The sequence below is a fragment of the Cajanus cajan genome, chromosome 2 (genome assembly GCF_000230855.2).
Source record: "Cajanus cajan strain Asha chromosome 2, NIPB_CcT2T_4, whole genome shotgun sequence".
NCBI lineage: Eukaryota > Viridiplantae > Streptophyta > Magnoliopsida > Fabales > Fabaceae > Cajanus > Cajanus cajan.
In genome coordinates this window covers 11888480-11909291 of record NC_138518.1, presented here as the reverse complement: position 1 = coordinate 11909291, position 20812 = coordinate 11888480, and the positions used below count along the sequence as shown (strand labels likewise).

Here is a 20812-nt window from a genome sequence, read left to right as displayed (position 1 = left end):
TAAAGTCAATCGGGATCTCGCAGAAGTACTGGGCTTGCCGGACTGCTTGCTGGAATCCCGCATCATGTTGTTCGAGGATCTTTTCGGTGGCCTCGGCTTTGAGTTTGGAATGCGCCTCGGTCAACCGAGCAATCTCAGCCGCCGCAGCCGCGGCCTCAACTTTCATCCTCTGCACCGACAGCTTCAAGTCATCGGCCTCCCTCCTATAGCCATCGGCCGATTTCTTTAGTTCGTCGGCCGACTCTGTAACTTTAGCATTCGCAGCCAAGGCCTCCTTCACTGTTGCCTCGGCCTCCTTTAACTGGGTCTGAAGTCGCTCAGTCGAGACCGCCGACCTCATCATCACGTGCTTGGCCACCAGCAAAGTCTGCACGTCGAGCTCGCAGAAGAGCTTGTACTCGGCCTCCATAGACATACCCTCCAAATACTGGAGCCCCCCTCCGGTAGCGAGGTCCGGGCTAACCAAGTTCTTGGACTGGACGGTCGAGGCCAAAAAATTTGACCCTGCAACAATGGCCGGGATAGCAAACCCCCCACATCCGGACTGTTCCAGCGTTATTTGTTTTTGACGTTTGGAGGAGGTGCCCGGCTTCTCGGTTTCCACGTTCTGGTCGGTCAACGGAATTATTACAGGCGAGGGCTTATCCCTCGTAATCCTCAATGCTGACTTCGCCGGTGGCACCTTTCCACTAGCCTTAGCATCTTTGGCTCGGTTGGCGAGCATGGCGGTCACGTCGAGATCCCCTCCGGCCATCAATCCTGCAACGAAAGAAGTTTTAACATCAATTCAAAACACTGCTACACTACCGAAGCCTAAAACACATACCTAGTAAGGCCATCTCGAAGTGAGACGTTTCGAATACGTCCAAGAGGCCTCGGACAGGTAAGCCCTTCGGCAAATTATTAAGAAGCTCCACAATTTCTTTATCCTCGGCGGGGAGCTTGGAAAAAGGTATCACCTCGAAGCGCGTCGGCCGCCTCGTCCAATAGAAGGGGAATAGCGGATTGTCCTCCTGGTCAAAGAAGCAATGTCTCAAATCCGAACCCCAACGAACCTTAAAGAACCCACTCTTAAATCCCTTATAAGAGGAGGTGAATGCTCGGAGAAATCCACGCTTCGGCACTCGAGCTAACGACACCCATTTTACCGGCTTGCTCGGTCGGCAAATGTAATAATAGAGGAAGGCAAGAGGTCGAGGTGTTAGACCGAGGCATAAGCATGGATTACGGAACGCTTGCATGGCCGCCCAAGCATTAGGGTGTAGCTGGGTCGGCGCCACGTTCAAAGCACGGAGGACTCCCATCTGAAAATCATCGAAGGGCAATGTCACGCCGAGATCCTGAAACCAACACATGTAGGCGTAGAAATAGTCTTCCTCATCGGACCCCCGCTCCAAGAACACGAAATCGGTGTTCGGCCCATCGTCCTCGCACGCCTCGGCAAGCAACGAGAACTCGTCCTCCCCACTCCCGAAACATTTCTCTAAAGACACGAAAGTATCCAACAGCTCTTGGTCGGATAACTTTGAAAAGTACACACCGACCTCTCCGTCTACCCATTCATACTCGGGCATCTCCACCGTGCCGTAATCAATCTTCACCTTTGGCTGAGTCCTCGGAGCGGCCACGGCTTTGCCCCGACCATCGTCAACCACTACCAAAGCATCTTCAATCGCCTCGGCATGAGTCACCCCCGCCGGAGCGCTTTGTTCGTTGACCTGTCTGAAACCCCTATCATCCACCTCGGTGGCTCGTGCTAAGGCCACGACCAAAGTCAACGGGGGCGATACTTCTATCACTTCGTCCCCACTATCCTCCTGCTCGGCAAAATCGGAAGGAAAGACCTCTTCACATTGTAAGGGAGGCAACCGTGATATTTCACTTGAACCCGATTCCTCTCGATCAGACGAACGGACCGACACCTCCGAAGATGTACAAGTCCTACCCGAGGAATAGTCCTTATCCATTTATTAAGCACAATAAAGAATACAAAATTTACCTTTGATCGGTTTGCTCGATCACTTCTGAAGTCGAGAGCGCTCGGCAAATTTACAGCATGTAAATTTACCAGCAGCCCCCCTCCTATTTATAGGCAAGGTAAATGGGGGAGGTGAAAAGACGTCCCGACACCCCAGCCGTTCGATCTAGGTCATCCAACAGTCCAGATTTAGTAACCGTTGGACCCATAACCGCTAGGGCTAACCTGGCAGGCCACACCCGCCGAGGCCTCGGCGCAAACTCTAATGGCTTGGGACCTCGGCGTACATCTCTCTCACGTGGAGTCAGAGATCTCGGCCTACATTTATCTCACCATGAGATCACGATATTCGCGCCACGCGTCAGAGGTCTCGACCTAGGTCTCTCTCACGGGGAGTCAGAGGTCTCGGCCTACATTTATCTCCATGAGATCGCGATATTCGCGCCACACGTCAGAGGTCTCGACCTAGGTCTCTCTCACGGGGAGTCAGAGGTCTCGACCTACATTTATCTCCATGAGATCGCGATATTCGCGCCACGCGTCAGAGGTCTCGACCTAGGTCTCTCTCACGGGGAGTCAGAGGTCTCGGCCTACATTTATCTCCATGAGATCGCGATATTCGCTCCACGCGTCAGAGGTCTCGACCTAGATCTATCTCACATGATGTCAGAGGTCTCGGCCTACAGTTATCTCACCATGAGATCGCGATATTCGCTCCACGCGTCAGAGGTCTCGACCTAGATCTATCTCACATGATGTCAGAGGTCTCGGCCTACAGTTGTCTCACCATGAGATCGCGATATTCGCTCCACGCGTCAGAGGGCTCGACCTAAGATCTCTCTCACGAGATGTCAGAGGTCTCGGCCTACATTTATCTCACCATGAGGTCGCGATATTCGCTCCACGCGTCAGAGGGATCGGCCTAGATCCCTCTCACGTGGTCAGAGGTCTCAGCCTACATTTCAATCACCCGAGGCCCTGACCCAGGCTACGCCATGCCGAGACTTGTCAAAACCGCCCCTGCCTCTCCGACGACGACCAGGATGTCACACAGTTCTTACCGTCTTCGTCTTTCACATCCTCGACGCTGCGGGGGTTGTATACTGTATGGGGGCCGACCTGGCCGAATACCCGACCCCTCGAATACCCTGGCCGAATACCCGACCCCTCGAATACTCGGGCCGAACACCCGACCCCTCGAACACTTGGGCCGAACACCCGACCCCTCAAACACTTGGGCCGAATACCTTCAAACACTTGGCCGAATACCCTAAGATACCGACCACCCGAGAATCGAACGGAGTACGTCGGTATGCTCGGCCAAAACCATGTGCCGGCTCCAAGATGATTTCAAAGAGCTTAATTAACGTAATGCATTGGATTAGCCCCCTAATTTCCCGGGGCTCAGTCCCTAATCACGGCCTAATAAGAAGTCCTATAAATAGAGTCCCAACGAGGTACGTAACCAACTTTCAACTACCGCATTTATTACGCCGAGCACTTACTTGAGCGTTGGAGTGTCTTTGCAGGCACCCCCCCTTTCACATCGGACTACCCGGATAGGAACGAGAAGACCGAGACTCAAGATCTGACCCGCTACAAGGATAATTGAAGTGTGTTTCCTAACACAGGAACAAAACAGTTGGATCATTGAAATTTAATGTAAAATATGAGTTATTGAACGGAAAGAATTCATCCTCATATATATATATATAATTATAAAGTGAAGTTTATAATAACTAAACTTTGATATTTGATCTAAATTTGATAGTGAGTAATGACTAACTTAAGATATTTTTAACCTTAAAGAACTTAGAGGGATCATAAAGTATAAGTGACAGTACCACTTATACTAAACCTAATTAAAAATGTTAAAATATTTCAAAATATCACTTTGATAATATTTTTAAAATGTTATTTTAAATCTTTGTCAACATAAACTATACACAACATTGAAAATTATGCTTTGGAGACTAATGAGAGGATGCCTCCGACTAGACAAAGGTTACAAACGAAGAGAGCTGCATGCCCAACTATTTGTGCATTTTGTGAATCCAATCTTGAAAATGATTTACACCTATTCTTAATTTGGCTGCATTTGGGGCACATCGTATTCGAGAGGAGTCTAACTTTTGGACTACTATTCATCATAGAGTAGAAAAAGGAGAATAAGGCCTCACCGATGTTATATTCGAGCTCCTGAATACTCTATCAACACTTGATTATTGTGAAGACTTTGCCACTATCATTTGGACTCTTTGGTAGAGAGGTAATGACAAAATTTGGAAAACAAAGCTACAACCATAGATCTCCATCTTCATGACTTGATAGATTGGATGAACAAAAACAAGCAAGAGCAAAAGAGTCTTGTCAATCAACACACTTATCTGACTCCCTGCAACAGCTCTAAACACGTCCTCCTAAAAGCGCACTAAAATGCAACATCAATCCAACGATATTTTTTAATAAGACAACTAACTTCAGAATGGGTTTGTGTATTAGAAAAGAGCCTCGTTAAAGCTATAACTATATGCCACAATGGCACACTGCCTACCCACAAAGCAAAAGTTTAGCAATACGTGTGAAGCCATCAAATGGCTCATAGAGCTTGGACAATCATGTAGTCATCAAATCTAATTGTAAAAAAGTTGTAGATGACTTGTAGAGACACATTATCCATTACTCTTAATATGTATTTTTTATAGAGACTCATTATTAATTCTAATAAGAATTTTGAGATTAAGTTCATTGGAAGACGAGTTAATCAAGTCACTCATATATTTACAAGAACGTCAAAATCTTTTACTAATCACAATGATTTTGATTTTATTCCAACTAATATTTTTCATTTTATTATGAATAAAATATCATAAGTCTTTTTTCTTAAAAAAAAAAACTATAAATAATATTTGATAATATATGTCCAAAAATTAGTAAATTAACAACATTAATTTATACATAATTAAGCAATATTTTTTAAATATTGCCAAAAGTTTCTTTTGTTGCAATACATGTTTATATTGTTGTAACTTTAAGTGTGGCTTTTAAATAAAACTTAATAACATTATTAAAATATTTTTTTACAAAAAATATTATAAAATACTATAAAATACAACTTTAGTATAACATTTTTAAAATATTGTCATTAATATATAAAAATGTTATTAAAAAAATTTTATAACATAAATTATATACAACATTTAATAATATGTTGTGGAAATAAGCTAACACATATTGAAAAAGTTCCTTTTGTTACTATGTATGTTTATATTGTTATAACTTTTAAGTGTAGCTGCCAAATAAATATCAAAACAAAATATTATCAATAAGTTGATTTTAGAAAAAAAAATAAATAAATAAATAAAAACAAAGGTCAATAAGATGTCTTAATCCCTTGTAACACACTTTAAGATTATATATAAATGTTAAGCATTATCTTATCACCAAATAATATCATACATTATATCAAAGTTGCATTCAAAATTTAATTTAATAAATTAGCGATTATGCACTAGTTAACAATATCATACTTTTTATAATAAAAAAGTTTAATTACACTTTGATCTCTATAATTTTATACTTTTTTTTATAATTAAAAACATTCTATTTTAATCGCATGAAACTGAAGATGTGGACGATGGAGCTTAGGCTTCTATGTGAAATTTTGCTCTGATAGAACATGTGACATCGAGGTTTTTTTTGTAGTGCATTATCTTATCACCAAATAATATCATACATTATATCAAAGTTGCATTCAAAATTTAATTTAATAAATTAGCGATTATGCACTAGTTAACAATATCATACTTTTTATAATAGAAAAGTTTAATTACACTTTGATCTCTATAATTTTATAATTTTTTTTATAATTAAAAACATTCTATTTTAATCTCTATCTATACTAATATTTTATCTTTTTTAATTTCCATCGTCTATTTTTATAAAAACTGAAAGGTAAGGTTTATGTAATTATATAGACTAAAAAGAAAATAAAAAATATATGTATAGAAACTAAAATGAAATATTTTTAATTGTATGAGTTAAAAAATAAAGTTTATAAAACTATATATATAGAAACTAAAATAGTAAATACAACAAATAAAAAATTCTTTATATAAATAAATTAGTTCTAAAATAATTACTACATTTTTCTTTTAATTTATTTTATATATAACTTCGTGCAAGAATTTTTTAAAAATAATTTTTCTTTTTAATAAGATACATAAAGCCATGAGATTAATGAACTAGCAAGTTGTCTCGATTATCATATTAGACACGAACTAGATATAATGAAATTTAAATTAAAGCCAAGCCAAACTTTAATTGAGCTAACGTTATTGTAAACAAATCTACGCAGTTGGATCTAACCCACACACTTACTGTAACAAGTTTTGGATCAGTTTTCATTGTTTTAGTCATTTTTTGGCGTTAGCCAGCTTTTGTTTTTTTATGCTATTATTAGAACCATCCAAATTGAAATCTTAATCATGATCATTAATGAAACTTGTTTCGTTTAGCAATGGAAAATGATTACATTTGGAAAAAATTCAAAAAATAAAAAAGGGGGGGGGGGGGGGGGGGGGAATAACGTTTCTGCAAAATACATGCATGAATCAGAAAAAGAGAAGAGGGTTTATTTGAAGGGAAAGCAAGAATGATCCATTTAGGTTCATTAGTTGTTCATTCCTGTTGCATTCTTCACAGAATCAGCAGCTCCTTGTGCTTTTGCCTTCATTTGCTGCCCCGCCTATATACACAACAAAATAATATAACTCATTATTACTTTCGAGGGTCCAATTTAAATTTATTAATAAAGGTAAATATGGCTCAATTGACATCATTGTCAATCTATTTGATTAGTACAAAAGTTGAAAAATTAAATATATTGGAACCTCTTGCATGGATTCTTGAGTAGATTGAGCAGCATTGCTAGCCTTGTCCATCATGGTGCCAGCCTTTTCCTATGTAGCACAAAAAAACTTGTGTTCTTAAAATTGAGCCCATTGAAACACAAATGAGGCATTCCTTAGAAATAAGGAATCATGATTTCTCAAAATCATAAATTTTAAAAATTATAATTTTTTTAGATGTAATTAAAATCTGTTTAGTTGGTTATAAATAATTTTAAAAGTATTTATAAATATTATTTAGAAATCAAATACTTGTACTATTTTATATAAGTAAATAAAAGTAACATCATATTTTTATTATTGTACAAATTTCTTTTAATTTGGAGATGCTAGATTCTTGTTTTCTCTCATGAGAAAAATTTTGTGAGAAGCTCTTATAAAAAATATTTTCAGAAAACAATATTTTATAGGAACACTATTTTTTAAACAAAAACTAAATTTGGAAAACTGACATTTCCAGATTCTTAAAAAAAAAAAAAGGTTAAAGGCAAACCTGAGCTTGGCCCTTGGCCTGTCCAGCATTGTAGCTCATGTTTTGGGAGTCCATCTTGATTAATTCTTGTATTAAACGAATGAAAGTGAAAATCTCAAGTGTTGTTTTACCTTTTCGTATGCTTATTTTCTCACTCTTTTGATTGTAACTTATATAGTTTCTCAATGTGTTACAACATTCGACACGTGTTTCTTCTCATGTTTTCATACACAAATTTTGATTCACATTTTCCTCCTTCACTTGCGTTTTCATGGGCACATGTCGTGCCATTCTTGGAAAGTGACTTCAACACTTGAATTGTTCATCAACATACGTGCATGCATGCGGAGGAGATTCATTCATCATTCCAAAGTGTCCTTACCTTCAGCTTGGACGAGTTCTTTTTTTTCTTTTTCTTTTTTTTTGCAAAAAATAGGGAATTTTTCATTCCATTATATCATGCCTGAAATGTTGGGTAGAAAAGTATACAAATTATTGAAAATGCTGCAAATTACTATGTGCTTCACGGTTGATATATAGCTGTAAGAATTTTCTTGAAACATTATTGTGAACTTGCCTTATGCGCACATGATTCTAGAATAATATATAATAGAATATCACTAATTGTAATAGAAAAGTGAAGAAGCATGTAAAATATTATTTTAATATCAATCGCCTTATAGATGGTGGTGATGCCTTTATATAGGCAACTTGAGGTGCAGTGAAATAATATACATTTTAAAATCGAGAATTATAATTTAAGAGGTGTAAGAAATGAATATAGGGTTAAAGAGATGGAAAAAAGAATCTGTTTAAATCTTTTAACTAAAAGTTTACTAATTATTAACATTTATTGAATAAAAAATAATACATTTAGTATTTGAATCAAAGTCATATTACCACTCCTCTTCTATTCAACTACATCTCTTTTTATTATCTTTTCATTCTGATAAAAATTATTAGCAGTATTAGAGTTACCTTCAATCCTCTATTGATAGTAGATATATTTTCTAATTACTTTTTAAAAAATTCAATTATATTTTATTTAAAGTTTAAAATATTTTTTTGAACCCACACCATTATTCAACATCATCTATCCCAGAACTTATTTTTATAGGATAAAATTATGATTTTTAAAATATTAAAATGAAGGCATTTTTTTGTTTACAAGATTTAAAAGATATTGTAATAGATGAGTTCATTATTCTTGAAGACATCACAACTCTTACATCAATTCAGGACAAGGAGTTGAAAGCAAATAAGCAATAAAACTCAAGGGCATTATTTGTTCTATAACTAACAGTAACTGATATAATATTTTTCAAGATTAATGAGTAACGCAAGTATAAAGGAAGCATGAGATACACCGTAGGGAAAGTTTCAAGGAAGTGATATGGTATGTGATGTTAAACTTAAATCTCTAAGACGTCGAGAATTTGAGTTAATAAAAAATAAAAGAATCTAAGATTGTAAAAGACTTTTATTAATTCTAGAATAATAGAAATTGTTAGTCAAATGAGGAGCATATAGAGAAAATATTCATGACAAAAAAATTTTGAGAAAATTATAATTTTTGTTCCCCATAAATATGATGCAAATGCAACTGTAATTTGTAATATCTCAAATTTTTTGAAATAAAATAAAATATATTATTTTAATAAAAAATATATATTATAAGTTTAATTAATTAATTAAGTATATAATATAAATAGTATTTTTATTAATTAAATAAAATAAGAGGAGGGGTTAGAAAAGGAGGAAGAGTTTGAATTGGACTTTGCATCCAACTTGAAGGCTTTTAATAAAAACAAAAATAAGGGTTAGATTTTCATTACACATCCTTCTAAAACCCTAAGAGTGCCTGTATATGAGAATCTAAAGGAGGTCATAGAATGTGGAGTAGCGACTGATGCTATGAAGAGTGCATTGAACTATGGAATCATCACTTGAGGTAAGAGGGGAGTAATTAAGAATGTCTTATTCATTGGCCCATATGAAGGGTATGGATTGCGAAGTGACCCCTAAACCTCTTTAGAATTTTTAATCAAATGAGTTTGATGAAATTCATTGAGATTGTGTGATTCATGTGGTCGTGTGATGATTAATTAAATTTTATTAAGTGTTGAATATTTAAGGGTTAGGGTTATGTGATAATTGGGGAGGTTTGTATGAGTTGGAGATTTTGTGTGAATTGGATGTTTTGACCTTAATGATGTTCACTAAAGATACTTCGATAAACTTGTGTTTTCTCTTTGTGTGATAAACTAAATAAAGATTTGTTTGTTGGGTTGAAAACTAGATATTTGAGAACTACAATTTAAACTAAAGAATGACATATAATTGTTAAGAAAAGACTTAGTTATGTGAGTTACAAGATGAACCTCATGTTCTATGGATGAAAAGTTAAGTTTGCAACTTGTAAGCCTTGCGAGACTCTTATATGATCAAATTAAGTTTCGTGATGTTCATAACCATTGTAGACTTGGATGTCAAATTTTCAATGACACTGAAATCACCCAAAAAGGAGGTGTGAAATTCAAGTTATGATCAAATTAGTAAGTAAGGATAAAGTTGTCAAATTAGGCTAAAATACTACAATTTATAATTTTTTAAAATTGTAGATGATAAAATAAATTTTTGAGATCTACATGGAAGTTGTAAATAATTATCTTAGCTTTCTAATAAAATTAAGATCAACTTGATAACATAATTATAAATATAAATATCATGTTTAGACCACATAATGTCATGAAAGTTCAATATAAGAAGAGATAATTTGTGAGCTATAATAGTGAGTTATTTTATTCTTTAAGTGCATATATGTGACATGAGTAATGATAATGTATACTGTTATAATGATGAAAAAATAATGAGGTTGTATAGTGATGATATGTGTATGAGATGGTGTTGATGACAACTTGATGTATGAGCTGATGTTGATGGTGGTGATATGTAGAGCATGTAAGTCCAGGCTATAGGTTGCATTGATGTGATCCAAGCAAAACTTGGTGTTTTATGGAAAAGTCTAAGGTTGTAGTCTTGCAAAGAATCACCACATGATTATTGTATATATGTGTTGTGTTGTGTGATTTATGGAGTCCATGCATAGATGTTTTGTTGTAGGATAATGTGAGTCTATGTAAGTAGGTCTCAATTCATCTACCCAAGCCTTGTGAGGTGTTATGGTGGAGACCATTTAACGAGAATGGGAGGTAACCATGTTCAACTATAGCACTTCAACAAGATCTTCATATATAGGCGTCTCCTAGTTGAGAATGGATCAAGGGGATCACCATAAATGGGGTGGTTCCATTCCATGACACCTAGGCTATCTTGAGTTGATGAGGAGGAGGAAGAGAATTGTATCACATGCATGTAGAATTAGGAACATGCAATTGCATGAGTCCATATGTTATAATTGCAATTAAGTTATGGAAAAAATGTATTGAGTTATGTTGCCTTGGATGTGGAGATGAATGTAAATGTGTATATCAAAGTTTGAATTATGATGTATGTATGTTTAACTATTCTTATGCATGTCTTATATGTATTATACATGGATAAGATGTATTCTCACTCCTTACTTGTTGTTATAGTATGTGTTTGGATTGATCGTCACTTGCAGGCTTAGATCAGGTATAAGATGATGAGTTTAATGGAGGTGAAGCCTAATGCTTCAATGGTTATTCTGGGATCTTGTTTTGATAGTGTAACATTAGAATTGGAGAGTTTTATGTTTTCTTTAGTTTAATAGAGTTTATGTAAATGAATAGTTTGTGTCTTATTTTGAAAGTTTAATCATGTTTTAATTTAAGAGTCTTACTTATGAAAGTTTTGTGAAACCTTTAACTAAAATGACTAAGTTTAATTTGTTTTTATCAAAATATTTTTAATTCTTCAATACAAAAATTTCTTATTATAATTTAGGATAGAAACCTTTTACTAAAATGACTAAGTTTAATTTGTTTTTACCAAAATATTTTTAATTCTTCAATACAAAATATTCTTATTATAATTTAGGATAGAAAGGTGTCACATAATTGAACAAACTAAATTTATATTTACCTTATTGGAAACGCAACTAGTGAACTATCTTGAAAACTTACGAACAAAGATTGAAAAGGTGTTAAGAAGACTCGGTCAATATTGCCTTTCAATCCAAACTCACATTACAGTAAGTATAAACAAAGGGGAAATAAATATTGTGGAGAAACTTCTAAAAAGTAAAGGAAATTCTAAAAATTTCCCTAAGATCAATCAAGGAAATTCTTCATGTGACATTCGTAAAAAAGACAAGTCATTTGGAGAAAGAATATTAGAATTGTGAAAATCCACAATGTCAGCACTACAAGAAACTTAAACATGTGAATAAGAATTGTTGAAACAAAAACTATAAGAATCAAGAAAATTTTGCTAAAGAGGAAGACAATGAGTAACAACATTTTTATGTTATTCAATATTTTAGTGATAAAATAAGAAGTTTTTACTTAGATAATGATTGCAGTAATCACATAATTAACTAACTATTGAAACATCTTCAAACAAATTAATGATACTATCAAAATTCAAGTTTGATTGAAAAATGACATCATGATAAAGTAAAAGGAAAAAGATACCATCACAATGGAGATAAAGAAATGTCTAAACTTATTAATAACTTCTATTGGCTAGCTTCTAATCTTAAAGAAAAATCTCTTAAAAATTAACTAAACAATGGAGAAACATACATCAATTACAAAAATTAAATAAGAACATCAAAAAAGAATATTTAATGAAAATATACTTATTCACATCTTAATTTAAATTAAAGCAATCATTAGATTATCTAACTTTAATACACAGTAAATTCATGTGGAAACATACTTACTAGCATCTTATTGGACAATGCACAATATATTGGAAACATAACCTTTATTTATAAATAATGATACATTACACGGTATAATTGGACAATACGAATAAAAAAATATGTGATAAAAACATACTTGCATCTTATTCTTTTTTAAATGAAAGCAATCACTAGATAATCATTAGATAAAAATCCATGTGGAAATCGATCTATAAATATAAATGGAACTTCTAGTCACTACTAGCAACATTTCCAAGATAATCTTTCAAGATAGTAGAAAAATCACTCATTTGAACCCTTCCAAGTACTAGTCCAACTTCCACTCCACCTTCATCATCCCTGCAATCTGAAAGAGAAATAGATCCTGAGTGTTCTATATGAAGTATTTCACACTTTTTAGGCTTTCCCAATCCAAAATCAATCGCATATGCGCCCAGCTTTGGTGACCCTGTAATTGCCACATGTTGTCCCAATTGTCCTATTTCTTTAGCATCAACCATACACCATTCAACCCCTTTCAAAGCATCAAACTGAAATTCCCTAACTTCCCTTCCAATAGCAATAGCTGCCTCAACAATCCCATTTCCTCCCACCAACTTGCTCCTCTTGAGTGATGCCATGTGACCAACAACACAATTTTCAAAATAAGTAGAAGGGATTGAAAATTCAAGACGGTTACGACAATCGGCTAGAAATGCCAATTTGTATATTTCATCATTATTAGGTATAGGATTGGTCACTTCTGATTGAACCTTACAAACCCACATCAAAGCACTTGTCACCACAAAGGTTGATACGTGCAATGACTCAAAGTCAAACCCATTTCTCTTGCACTCACTATACACCCATTTCTTTAGTTTCTCAATATGGTCACGGTTCAAGATGAACACAGCACGAACTTTTTCATTGTTATTAATGACAACATTAGTGATGGATCGATCTGAGTTTTTTCATGTTTTCTCGAGGCAAATTCCATAACTCCTCCAAAAGTGTGATTTTAAGCGCTTTGGGGTCTTCAATGATGTCCCTATTGTGAAACGGCAAAGCATGAGAGCCTTCAAGGGACGATGCCAATTCACCACCACCACATGTTGTGCTCCTACAAATATAAGCCCATGATTTTGTTAGATAATCTTACATTTTAAAGATATCCAAGTTAGTTTATCTGTTTTATTTGTTTCAGTTTAGATAAGATAGTTTTTGATAAGATTTGTTTTGATAAGATATTTTGTTATCTTGTTAATTTGGTACGTTGTACAATGGCTATTTAAAGGTCATCTCTTATTCAAATAAAAAGTACAGTGAGTTGCTACGTTCACCCAATACTAGTATTACTCGTCTCTCTTATTTTTTTCTACAAATTGGTATCAGAGCTTTATGCTTTGAGTGCCGAGTGTGAGAGGAAAACAGTGTGCGCCTGTGAAGGGGAAGAAAGAAGAAAGAGAGAGTAATGGCGAAGGTTGTTAATGGAATGACCGTACCACAACTATCAAAGAAAACCAATTATGATAATTGGTGTTTACAGATGAAGACCCTGTTGGGTTCCCAAAGTCTATGGGACATAGTGGAGAAGGGGTTCCAAGAACCCGAGGAGGACGAAGACCAATCTGTGGCTCAGATTGCCGCATTGGAAAAGACACGAGTGAAGGACAAATCGGCTTTGTATTTTTTGTACAATGTCGTGGATGAGTCAGGTTTCGAGAAGATTGCAAACGCTGCATCTTCAAAGGAAGCATGGAAGATCTTGGAGGTTGCGCACAGAGGTAACCACCGTGTCAGACAGATCCGACTTCAAACTCTCCGAGGAGAGTTTGAGTGTTTGAAGATGGAGGATAAGGAACAAGTATCCGAGTACATAACTCGGGTGGAGAAGTTGGCTAACCAACTCGGAAGGAATGGGGAGCCAATGCCAGCAAGTAGAATTGTGGAGAAAATCTTGAGATCATTAACAGATGATTTCGAGAGTATTGCATGCGTAATTGAGGAGTCAAAGGACTTGTCAGTTCTCTCAGTGGAAGAGCTCGTTGGGTCACTCGAAGCCCACGAACAAAGGAGGAGGAAGATGAAGGGTACTCTTGATCAAGCATTACAGGCACAACTTGATTTGAATGAAACTCGGAACACCCAGGGCCGAAGATCAAGTGGACAAGGACGAGGTGATCAAGGATGAGGCAAAGGACGAGGTGATTAAGGACGAGGTAGAGGACGAGGTGATCATGGAGGTGGACAAGGACGAGGTGATCGTAGCCAAGGAAGTCAGTCAAGGTCGGAGGTGGAATGTTATAAGTGTGGCAAACTCGGCCACTACGCAAAGGAATGCAGATCGGCAAATTGCTACAACTGTGGCAAATACGGTCACATAGCAAAGTATTGCCGAGCTAAAATCCGAAGTGAAGAGAAAGAGAAGAATCTTCTCACAGAAGAAGAGGACGAGGAAGCATGAATTTTGATGATGACGCAGAGCTCGGAGACCAAGCCACGTCCGAGTTGTGCCTCCGTGGTTCAGCTAAACTTGAGTTGCGTGGAGAGATCAGTAGTTGAGCTTCCAAGCTCAGATGAGAAGTCAGAAGCTGAGCTTGATTCGAGTTGCTTAAACAACTCGGTCTGGTATTTGGACACTGGAGCGAGCAATCATATGTGTGGAGAAGAAAGTTTTTTCAACAAACTCATCAAGGTAAAGGCTGGATTCGTGTCATTTGGGGATGATTCCAAGGTGGCGGTAAAAGGGCATGGAACCATCAAGCATATGCAGAAGGATGGACGAGTTGGAGAAATAAGGAATGTCTACTACGTTCCCGAGCTTAAGAATAACATCTTAAGCATGGGGCAGATGATGGAGAAAGTCAACTCGGTTCTGATGAAGGATCGAGTGCTTTATTTGAAGGACAAGCATGATCGTTTAATAGCCCGAGTGGAGATGAAAAAGAATCGGATGTATAAACTGGAGCTGAACATCTTTCAAAATAAGTGCTTGAAGCTGGACGTGAAGGATGAAGCCATGACGTGACATTTTTGTTTTGGGCATTTAAACTTTGGAGGTTTGGCCAAACTATCAAGGAAGGAGTTGGTGCACGGACTACGTGGTATTGGGCATTCAAGAACATTTTTTTCGAGCTCGTCCGAATACAAAGCAAAGGAGCAAGACATCTACAACTCCACTGACGAGTTACATGTAGTATGTCTATTGACAGGAACAGAAGATATAAAGTTTGAAGAGGCGGTACTTGATGAGAGATGGAAGAAAGCAATGGATGAGGAGATCGGATCAATTGAGAAGAGTGAGACGTGGAAGCTGACAGATTTACCCACAGGAGCTCGGCCAATTGGTTTGAAGTGGGTATACAAAAGGAAGACAAATGCAAATGGCGAAGTGGCGCGCTACAAATGCAACAAATGAACGTGAAGTCAGCATTCTTCATTACAAGAAATATGATTTGTAGTGACTAAAAAACTGTGACGAAAATGAAACTTGTCACTAATAATATATTATTAGTGGCTATATTTATTTTGTCACTGGTATTATTTGTAATAGTGACAAAAAATAAATTGTCACTATATTTTTATTAATAGTGGCTAAAATATATTTGTCACAAAAAAAATTTTGACACTAATATTTTAAAAGTTACTTTTTTATTTTAAAATTTTATGGATACAAATTTTATTAAACATAAAAAATTGTTTTTGTGGCAAGAAAAAGGTTCACTTTGTCACAGATATTATATTTTAAGTGTGACTATTATAGTAGTTATAATTTATTTTTAATTATAAGTGATCATTTATTTATTATTTATATTTTAAAAAAAATTCTTATTATAATTTATCTTAAATACTTATTATTAGTGTATTAACAAGTTATTAGAATTAAATTAAAATTGTTGGTTTGATATGAGACTGATTTGATAATCCTTTAACTTTCAAAAACACACCGTGAAAATAAGTTAAAATTTTCCAATTTATAAAAATTAGAAGGTTAAAATGGTGTCTAAGGATTGATTTGAATCGATCTCCTTTTACTTATTATTTAGTGTCTATGCAACTACCTAAAAAAATATTTTCCTTGATTATCGATCTGTTATTTTTCATTTATATGCATTTATTTTTATTAAAACATATTCATTTGTATTTAAAATTAATCTTATCTCAAAATTTAAATTATTTTTTAAAATTTTATAAACTTAAATATAAATTTTATATTTAAAATTTTTATTTTTATTATTTTTAATTATAATTTTAAGTTTATATCTAGTAATACATTAATGTTTATTTTTGTAATATACAAACTAAAATATTAGGTGAATAACAATGAATAAATTTACAGTTTTAATTATATATTAAAATTAAAATTATTTTATTCGACATTAACTTTATTATTGTGTTATTTATAGCCTATAAATATAGATATTAAATAAATAAATTTGGAATGGAGTCAAACTGTAACAACCCATTTTTCGTCGGCCAAAGGCCCAATTCGTGGCCCAGAACGAGCCGTTTCAATTTTGAAACGGGCCGTTCTAGAATAGTGAGTATGGCCAAAATTGTAGAAGCAGAACGGGCCGTTCTGATGGGAGAACGGGTCGTTCTGGTTTGGAGAACGGGCCGTTCTGGAAGCAAAACGGGCCGTTCTGTTGGGTTTGAGAACGGGCCGTTCTGGTTTGGGAACGGGCCGTTCCAGTTGAAAAATTTACGTAGGTTTGAAGGGCCCAGAACGAGCCGCTCCGATTTTGGAACGGGCCGTAGTGGTAGGTGGGCGAAAAATCCTATAAATAGGCCTCAAATCCTCTCATTTCTACACACCTCTCATTCTCACTCTCTCTTCTCTTCTGTTCTCTCTTTCGTTCCTCTTCTTCTCTCTGAAGACCAAGAGGAACTCAGAGGATGAGGTTCTACTCCAGTTTTAGTTCCGATCCTTGTTTAAGGAAAAAGAGGAGGAGGTTCTACCCGAGTTCCTATTTATCCAGGAACGAGGGAAAGGGAGATTATTTATATGTAGAGTTACATGAGGGAATTGGGTAGAGGAAGAGCCCTTAGGGTTATGAATAATTTTATAATTATTTCTGTTTGGAGGATTAATTATCTTATGTGATTCTATATATATTTAGGATTACGAATATATGTTTAACTTGTGAAAATGATGCTCTGGGAGAGAGAACGAAATTATAGAAAAGTGCCTGTAAGTTAGGTTGTGAAAAATTGGATGATTTTTGTTTGAGAAATTGAGGATCCCATTAGATTCTGTATGTGTTGAGGATTATAGATATGCTAATAATTTGTAAGAATGATGATCTGAGAGGGAGAACGAAATTGTAGAAAAGTGTCTATGAGTTAGGTTTTGGAATAATTGGGGATTTTACTGTTTATGTTAAAATTATATTAAATTGATAATTCCAATGTTTATTATATTAGTTTATGAATGTCATTCTTATATTATTTTATAAGAATTGATGATCGAGATGTGAATTGCTTGAGGATGTGTAAACCCTTATTTTGTTAGACTTATCTGTTGAGTATGTGATATGGAATTGTGTATGTGATATGGAATCGTGATATGAGATGAGATGTTGTATGGACATGATTAAAAAATGTGATTGCGATGTGTTTCCTCACACTAATGACTAGGGATGGCACGGCCCCTGGGTAAGTGGTGCTACAGGGAGGGCGTGACCCTAGCATGGTGTGGGATGAGTAAGACAGTTAACACACACCACTTATGTCGATTATGGCAGCCCTGACATAGAGTTAATTGCAAGAGACTATGTGGATTGTAATGTGATTGTGGTTCCTCACACTAAAGGATCGAGGATGATACAAACCCTAGTAGTGGATGCTTCAGGGACGAGCGTACTCCTGGATGATCAGGGATGATACGAACCCTGGGTAGGTGATGCTTCAGGGACGAGCGTACTCCTTAATGACTAGGGATGGCACGGCCCCTGGGTAAGTGATGCTACAGGGAGGGCGTGACCCTGGTTTGGTGTGGGAGGCAATTAACCCGTATCACTTGTGTCAGATGTGGCGAGGTCTTGGCATAGTGTTAATTGTGAGATTGGTGTGAATTATGGATGTGGAAATGATATTTGTTAAATGTAAAATTGGTGTGAATTATGGATGTGGAAATGATATTGTTAATTGTAAGATTGACATGAATTATGAATATGGAAATGATGTTGTAAATTGTATAATTGGTGTGGATTATGATGGATTGAGATATGTATGTGAAATGAGATATGTTAAATGTGAATTGAGATGTGAAGATGATGAATGATTGATATATATATATATATATATATATATATATATATATATATATATATATATATATATTTTATTAAATAATGAATTAAGATGAGATTATATTTATATTGTGATGTGTTTGTATGTACTTTGCATATAGATATTTTCTTTTCTCACCGTATAAACTGTGGATATTTTAGGTGAAGAAGATCCGGCTACGAGTGGCATCTAGAATGCCAACAGTTAAATTATGGGAATGCTCTGATAGTGTGACATCGGGGTAGAGGATTTCTAGGACAGAATATTTATATGGATTTGGTATTGTAATAAATGATTTTAAAATTGTAAACTCTTAAATTTTACCTTTCAAGTTTTATTTTTTAGTCATTCTCTTATATTGAAGAAAGAACAGATTTGAAGTTTTATGTGAACCCTTTTACGAACCCTTTGAAAGTTTATTCTTCTTAATTAAATTATATTATATATGTGTTGGGGTAGTAAGGGTGTCACATTTAGTGGTATCAGAGCAGGTCGATCCAATCGGCCGTGAGTTATGAGTCTACTATGCTTGTTTGGTAGATGAGTAATGTGATGATTTGACTGTAACTTATTGATGTGCTAATGTGTTGATTGATTTTGTTTATTTATTTGTGTGCATTGTGTTCTTAGGATTTATCTGGAAGACATGATATAGCTTAGTTGATGATTACTCATTGGTTTTGATACTTCTTACTTATGTAAGAAGTAGTGGTTAAATAGTATCGCTCGTGTTGCGAACATATGTGCCAGTAATAGTGAACGAAGCCTTGTGCTAGCCAACTAGAACTTTAGATGTGAGTGATACATTGATTTGTCGAGTGTACTAAGAGTTTGCGATTGGTGAAGTTTCTGACATCTATAGTTGTAGCGGTTGAATCTAAGGTGATTGTCTCCTTGGTGAGAGATTGAAATGTTGGTAATTCCCTTGAGTGTTGGTGTTGGCATGTTTACCGTTTATGGTTTAGGTAGCATGTGAGTTTTATTTTCTAAGTCTGTTGTGCTAAATATGTGAGTTGTTTTGGTTTAGGATTGTAGTGGGAAACTTGAATATGAAGTTGAGGTGTGAGTTTGGAAGGGTTGATGTATTTTGTGGCCTTAGATATATTGATATACTATTGCTGTTTGGTGTAGAGGATATTTTGGCTGCAGTTTTGTTGTGCCATTATGACTACCATATTGACAGATTTAGATTTTATGGTCTTCATGAAAGTTATAGCCTTGGACGTTATCTTTCCAATGGAACTGGAATTAGGTAAAACGAAGGTCTAGAACTCCAGTTATAGCTACTTTAGTGATCAAAGGTCTAGCTGTAAGCGCCGAATATATCTGCTGAGGTTTTTGAAATTTTTAGCTAAGAAGATGATCTTTTTGGAATCTTATGTCTTCATAAGAGTTGTAGCTTATTTTCTTAGCTTTCTTTTGAGATAGGTTTGAGATCATTTGGATGAGTATAACTCTTTGTGTGTCATTTGCTTTGGCAGTTGTTGAAGGTAGGTATATGCTATAATGATGTTTTTGAGTTGTTAGGCATAGCAAGGATAAAAAAAAATAGATTTGGATATGATGTTTTGAGGTTTTGTCATTGAGAGATTGTTTAAGATGATATGATGCTATGTGGTAAAGTTGGTTCATGTACATGCTATATGGAGTAAATGGTGATCGATTCGTACATGCTTAGGAATGGTATATATGAAGGTTTAAAGTAGGTATTCTAATATGATTTGATGTGCATGTATGTTGATATGAGGATAGATGACCTTATGGATCAATTAACAAGTATTTATGTGTTTAGTAAGATTGACCTTAGGGTGTGATATCATCATATTGGAGATGAGGATGAAGATGTATCCAAGACAGCTATACGCTAATTTACCTAAGTATGATTTTTATTGTATGAAGTGAGTTTTCTAGGTCCTGTAATTTCTGGCGGAGGTATGTCGTAGATCTATCTGATATAGAAGTTGTGCTTAAGTGAGAGATACTTGAGTCTATTAATGAGGTTAGGAGTTTCTTGGGTTAGCTCATTACTATTAGAGATTTATTGAGTAAATTTCTAAGATAACATTACTTTTGACTAGGTCGTCTAGGAAGAGTGTTGTCCTTGTGGGGGATAGTAAGTGCGATAGTAGTTTTCAAACTTTTAAGGAAAGATCGACTAGTGCACTAGTGTTAGCATTGGTTGATCTTAGTAAACTTTTTGTGGTATAGGTTGATGCTTCTAAGATAGGTTTGGACAGAGTGTTGATGCAAGAAGGAACAATAGTAGCTTATGCTTCTAGGAAATTGAGAATTCATGAGAGGAATTACCTTACCCATAACCTTGAGTTAGCAAT

At 35.4% G+C, this 20812-nt stretch overlaps 2 protein-coding genes across 2 annotated transcripts; both read right to left on the bottom strand.

Moving 5' to 3' along the window:
* Positions 1-6587: 6587 nt before the first annotated feature.
* LOC109814388 (uncharacterized) lies at positions 6588-7719 on the bottom strand. The gene is made up of 4 exons (XM_020378803.3): positions 7695-7719; positions 7382-7572; positions 6871-6939; positions 6588-6725 (listed from the first exon to the last, which is right to left on the bottom strand). Exons 1-4 carry the CDS (start codon positions 7717-7719, stop codon positions 6651-6653), a joined length of 360 nt encoding a protein of 119 aa, XP_020234392.2. The 3' UTR covers positions 6588-6650.
* Positions 7720-12439: 4720 nt separating this feature from the next.
* Positions 12440-12976, bottom strand: LOC145954713 (coumaroyl-CoA:anthocyanidin 3-O-glucoside-6''-O-coumaroyltransferase 1-like). Its single transcript, XM_083069403.1, has one exon. It carries the CDS (start codon positions 12974-12976, stop codon positions 12440-12442), a length of 537 nt encoding a protein of 178 aa, XP_082925529.1.
* Positions 12977-20812: the final 7836 nt, after the last annotated feature.